This window comes from Symphalangus syndactylus, chromosome 11 (genome assembly GCF_028878055.3).
Source record: "Symphalangus syndactylus isolate Jambi chromosome 11, NHGRI_mSymSyn1-v2.1_pri, whole genome shotgun sequence".
NCBI classification, from domain to species: Eukaryota; Metazoa; Chordata; class Mammalia; order Primates; family Hylobatidae; genus Symphalangus; species Symphalangus syndactylus.
In genome coordinates, this window is record NC_072433.2 from 36,925,348 (window position 1) to 36,931,347 (window position 6,000).

At 53.4% G+C, this 6,000-nt stretch overlaps 1 protein-coding gene across 4 annotated transcripts in view; it reads right to left on the minus strand.

The window, feature by feature from the left end:
• Nucleotides 1–4,809, minus strand: part of SLC12A3 (solute carrier family 12 member 3) — a 48,212-nt gene extending 43,403 nt beyond the window's left edge. For 2 of the 4 annotated variants that reach the window (XM_055233131.2, XM_055233129.2), the window contains exons 1-3: nucleotides 4,179–4,809; nucleotides 2,462–2,605; nucleotides 1,306–1,381 (exon numbers count right to left, since the gene is read on the minus strand). In XM_055233131.2, coding sequence (XP_055089106.1) covers nucleotides 1,306–1,381; nucleotides 2,462–2,605; nucleotides 4,179–4,460 — 502 coding nt within the window. In that variant the 5' untranslated portion in view covers nucleotides 4,461–4,809. Of the gene's footprint in view, nucleotides 1–1,305; nucleotides 1,382–2,461; nucleotides 2,609–4,178 lie in introns of all 4 variants that reach the window. The other 2 variants (XM_055233130.2, XM_055233128.2) reach the window with 1 other exon arrangement.
• Between the last annotated feature and the right edge of the window lie 1,191 nt (nucleotides 4,810–6,000).

Here is a 6,000-nt window from a genome sequence, read left to right on the forward strand (position 1 = left end):
ATTTCCCGGGGGAGGAGCCCCAGTTTGCCTACTCATTCACCATGCGACCTACGTTCATCTCCCTTCTCTGAGCTTCAGTTTTCTCATCTGAAAAATGGGTCTCTGTCACTTTGGGAGGCCGAGGAGGGCGGATCACAAGGTCAGGAGTTCAAGACCAGCCTGGCCAACATGGTGAAACCCCGTCTCTACTAAAAATACAAAAATTAGCCGGGCATACTGGCACGTGCCTGTAATCCCAGCTACTTGGGAGGCGGAGGCAGGAGAATAGCTTGAACCCAGGAGGCGGAGGTTGCAGTGAGTCGAGACCACGCCACTGCACTCCATCCTGGGTGACAGAGTGAGACTTTGTCTCAAAAAAAAAAAAAAAAGGGTCTCTGTCTACCTCCTGCCATACTCTGAATAGCCAGGGAGCCTTTGAGCCAGCATTTATTGGATTGTTAGGTATGGAGGGGAAGCTACCCTCGTTTAATAATAAAAAATAAAGTAGCAGTTACCACTCCGTGATCACCTCTGGGAGCCAGATCTGTGCTGTGTTTTTACTTGCATCCTGTAAACCCCACAACGGCTCCATGAGGTAGGTTCTGTTATCACCCTCATTTTCCTAATGAGGAGGAATCCAAGGCTCAGAGAGGTTAAGAAACTCGCCCAAAGTCACATAGCAGGCTACAGAGCTAGCATCTGAGTCCTGTTCTGTCCAGAGTGCAGCTTTCTTTTTTCTTTTTTTTTTTTGAGATGGAGTTTCACACTCTGTCACCCAGGCTGGAATGCAGTGGCATGATCTTGGCTCACTGCAACCTCTGTCTCCCAGGTTCAAGCAATTCTCTGACTCAGCCTCCTGAGTAGCTAGGATTACAGGCAACTGCCAACCATGCCTGGCTAATTTTTTTATATTTTTAGTAGAGACAGGGTTTCACCATGTTGGCCAGGCTGGTCTTGAACTCCTGACCTCGTGATCCACCCCCCTCGGCCTCCCAAAGTGCTGGGATTACAGCCTCCCAAAGCGTGAGCCACCATGCCCGGCCAGAGTGCAGCTTTCTAACCTGCAAGCGTTGAGGTAGAAATGGGCTCTGAGAGGTTAACTGGCTTACTGAGGGCAAACAGCCCTTAGGCCTTCTGACCCCATGTCCAGCGTGCCTCTGCCACACCACCCCGACCCCTGTCACTGCAGGGGCCCGAGACTGAACCAGGGAGGAGAAGGCCTGGCCCTTTGGTCTCTGCAGCTTAAGTTTAATCCTGCAACCTTGGGGCTTGGGAAGAACAGGATTTAGGCAGGCCCTCCCTCCTCTTCCCCAGAGGGACACTCACCGATGCCTGCCTGGGCCGTAATCCAGGGCAGCCGCAGGTAGAGGATCACGCCCCAAATGTTGAGCATGCAACGAATCTGGGAGGACAGGGGGGTCAGAGGCCACCTGGGTGGACACCCAAAGGCCAAATGACAAGTCTCTGTCCCTTACTATGGCAGGGTATCGAGCACCTAGGCCCTGGGGACACCTGGGTCCCTTCTTCACCCACTTCAGTAGGTTCCGAGTCTGGTTCTATGGGGCAAGAGGGTGAGAGTCACCCAGAGACCCACCTATCCCTCCCACCTATTTTCCCTCCCTCCTGTTGAGGCCTGATGCTGGGCTACGAGCACTGTTCCCCCTCACTGTATCCATCCCAAGCCCAGGATCCTGTGTCTGCCAGCCCCGACCATGGCCCCAGTGGTCAGCAGTTGATCCAGAGCCTGGCATTTACAGGGAGCTCAGCAAATGCCAGGTGAGCCAGCGCCCCATGTACAAGCAGATATCAGAGCTCAGGTGGCTGTGACTTCAGCTTCCAAATTTAAAGCAAAGCCAGAGGCCAAGATGGAGGCTGAAGCTTCTAGGTGGGAGGGGCTGGTGTGGTCGCTGTCCCTACTGAGTTGCAGGGCCTTTCCCGGCTCTGGCAACACAGCCCGGGAGGGAGATCCCAGCTCTGAATATGAGCATCTGGGGGTCGGGGAGGGCTCGTGGTTCAGATGGAGAAACGGAGGCACAGCCAGTTGGCAGCGTTAAGATCAGAATCCCAGCCTCCTGCCTCCCAGAGCAAGGCTAAAGCCTTCTACATCCCATAAGATCCCCTCTGTAAAGTCCCATAATGTCTCCAAAACCATGTGTACTTGATTCTCTGCTGTCTGGAAACTTAATCCTGCTCTACACTACAGCAAACCTTTTCCTTCCCTTCATGGAGGAGAAAAACACATTTACGGATGTGTGTGTTTAGTGCAGCCCCCTGGTGGCTATTTAGGGAAACACAGTTTCTTCTAATTACTCCCCGGCAGGCATTGATCTATTGTTCATTGATCTATTAACTCACTGAATTCATTGCACAGAATGGGAAACTGAAGCCCCACCAGGGCCTGAGAGTCAGAGCTGAGCCTGGATGGAGCTCTGCCACCCCACCTCCATTTCTGGACATCACGCACCATCCACACCCCACTCACCATCACCCCCTTGACCCAGCCGAAGCGCACAGGCTCTTCGGGGTTCTTCTCGCTGCTGGTGCCTGCCTCGTCCTCCACCAGCCCATCAGTCATCTCGTGGCTGGGCCGGCTGTCAAAGGCCAGGGCATGCAGGTGTCTGCCTTCCTGCTGGCAGTCCAGAGACCACAAGTCAGGCAGGTAGGGGTGCTAGGGACAGCGTCTCTGCATCCAGCCCACTGACCTGCACCACTGCGCCCCATACCGAGCACCCCCCGACCCCTCAACCCACTGGGTGTTGAGCTGCTTGAGAGGCTTTTAAAATGCTCCCTAGGCCAGGAGCAGTGGCTCACACCTGTAGTCCCAGCACTTTGGGAGGCCAAGGTGGGTGGATTGCTTGAGCTCAGGAGTTCAAGACCTGCCTGGGCAACAAGGTAAAACCCTGTCTCTACTAAGAAATACAAAAATTAGCTGGGCATGGTGGCATGCACCTGTAGTCCCAGCTACTCGAGAGGCTGACACAGGAGGATCTCTTGAAGCCAGGAGGTGGAGGTTGCAGTGATCCAAGATCAGATGCCACAGAAGACTCGGAGTCCTGGGCGCTCCTGCTCATAACACCTCCTCCCGCTGGGAGAGCAGTGGCCTTAGATGTGATTAGGCAGTTGCCCAGCCTTGTAACAAGGGACAGGATTATTATCACCCTGGAGAGGTGAAAGCTTGTCCAAGGCCACATAGTTGGTCCCTGGAGGGCTGGGTCTTGAAACCAGGCCTCTACCTCTGGGGCACTGGGAGGTCTCCTGGTTTGTGCCCCAAGTGACTGATGCCCTCCTCTGGGGCTTTCTTCCTGGCACTTCATCTCAGTATGGAGCCAAGGGCCATGTCTTGGTTTGCTCTGGGGTGGGGAAAAGTCCTGCGAACTTAGTAAGTCTTAGCCTCAGAATCAAGAACAATTCTGGGCTGGGTGTGGTGGCTGATGCCTGTAATTCCAGCATGTTGGGAGGCCAAGGTGGGTGGATCCTTTGAGGTCAGGAGTTCAAGACCAGCCTGGCCAACACGGCAAAACTCTGTCTCTACTAAAAATACAAAAATTAGCTGGGTGTGGTGGTGCACTCCTGTAATCCCAGCTACTCGGGAGGCTGAGGCAGGAGAATCACTTGAACCCAGGAGGCGGAGGTTGCAGTGAGCGGAGATCACACCACTGCACTCCAGCCTGGGCGACAGAGCCAGACTCCGTCTCAAAAAAAAAAAAAAAAAAAAAAAAGAAAGAAAAAAGAAAAAGAAAAGAGAAGAAAAAAGAACAATTCGGCCCAATTATCATATGAGAAAAGTGAGGCCAGGCAGGGGTTATGACAATCCACCTTCCAGCCCTCCACTCTTCACAGTCCAGCCTCCCAGGCAGCAAACCCAGCGAGCCCCCTCTCTGAGGTGAACCTTCCCAGGCCCTTCTTTCCCTGTCTCTTTCAGGGGTGTGCACCTGCTTGCATGCTTCTACTGACTGGAAGCTCATTACCTCTCTAGGCCTCCCACTCTAGCTTTGGGTTGCTAGTGATTGGCTAATATACATTCCAACATGTGCCCAGATTTCTGCAGCTCCACTATTTCACTGGGGCCTCTCAACCCAGGAAGAAGATGCTCCTCCATCCCCAAGGCACAGATGATAGAACTGAGGCTCAGAGAGGTTAGGTAGCTGGGTCGAGGTCACACAGCAAGGAAGAGGCCAGTCTTCTGAAACAGCACTTACCTTGAGGAAAGAGTGCAGATCGGCCAGTGTGGGCCGGACCTTCCGGGGCTCACCAGGCTGGGTGCTGTTGGCATAGTGCTCGTATGCTGGCACCACATCGATCGTGTTGTAGCCAAAGGTACGCATGCAGAAGGTGCTGCCGTGGGTCAGGTGGCTGGGGTGGCTGCTGTCATAGGCAGCTGGTGGAGAGGGCTCATCACTGCTCAGCAGTGTGCTGATGGTGAAGCGCCCACTGCACAAAGTGGCGTCCCCAGGTGTCTCTGTTGTGGGCAGTTCTGCCATTGTCGCCTGGGTGTCCAGGGAGGGGCCAGGGTCGGCAAGGACACACAGGGTGGTTTTATAGGCTGCGTCTGCACTGGAGAGGAGGCAGGGCAGTTGGCCTAAACCGCCCGTGGCTGGTGAGCAGGGTCCCCGGACAGGGCGGGAGGCAGAACACCATTTGATTGTGGAGATAGGGGACCCGCCTTGGATCTGGAGGGCTGGGCTGGCCCAAAGCCAGCCACTCCCTGAGTCCTGGAGTGGCTCTTCTGAGTCTGGGGGCAGCAGAGATCTTCAGCCAGGACCCAAGAAGGAGTTGTCAGAGAGGACCCTGAGGGGCCCTATAAGGGATCCTAGAAATAGCCTGGTGGCCTTGTAGCAGGACGAGCCGCAGACAAAACTCCTCAGACACCGAGTTAAAGAAGGAAGGGGTTTATCCGGCCTGGGGGCATTGGCAAGACTCCTGTCTCAAGAGCCGAGCTCCCCGAGTGAGCAATTCCTGTCCCTTTTAAGGGCTCACAACTCTAAGGGGGTGCGTGTGAGAGGGTCGTGATTAATTGAGCAAGCAGGGGGTACGTGACTGGGGGCTGCGTGCACTGGTAATTAGATCGGAACAAAACAGGACAGGGATTTTCACAGCGCATTTCTATAAAATGTCTGTAATCTAAAGATAACATAACCGATTAGGTCAGGGGTCGATCTTTAACTACCAGGCCCAGGGTGTGGCCCTGGGCTGTCTGCTTGTGGATTTCATTTCTGCCTTTTAATTTTTACTTTTTCTTTCTTTGGAGGCGGAAATTGGGCATAAGACAATATGAGGGGTGGTCTCCTCCATTAGCCTGAGGACACACTATGGGTCCTACTCTATGAAAGTTCAAAAACCTCTCATATTAGTATTTGGTTTTTTTTTTTTTTTTTTTTTTTTTTTTGAGACGGAGTCTCGCTTTGTCGCCCAGGCTGGAGTGCAGTGGCGCAATCTCGGCTCACTGCAAGCTCCGCCTCCCGGGTTCACGCCATTCTCCTGCCTCAGCCTCTCCGAGTAGCTGGGACTACAGGCGCCTGCCACCACGCCCGGCTAATTTTTTTTTTGTATTTTTAGTAGAGACGGGGTTTCACCGTGGTCTCGATCTCCTGACCTCGTGATCCGCCCGCCTCGGCCTCCCAAAGTGCTGGGATTACAAGCGTGAGCCACCGCGCCCGGCCTTAGTATTTGGTTTTAAAAAATTTATTTAGTATTGGGAGGCTGAGGTGGATGGATCACCAGCCTGGCCAACATGGTGAAACCCCGTCTCTACTAAAAATACAAAAATTAGCCAGGCATGGTGGCGGGCACTTGTAGTCCCAGCTACTTGGGAGGCTGAGGCAGGAGAATTGCCTGAACCCAGGAGGCAGAGGTTGCAGTGAGCCCAGATCGCGCCATTGTACTCCAGCCTGGGTGACAGAGCGAGACCCTGTCTCAAAAAAAAATATGTATATATTTAGTAGTTTTGAATAGATGAATTATATAATTTTTTTTTTTTTTGAGACAGGCTCTTGCTCTGTCACCCAGGCTGGAGTGCAGTGG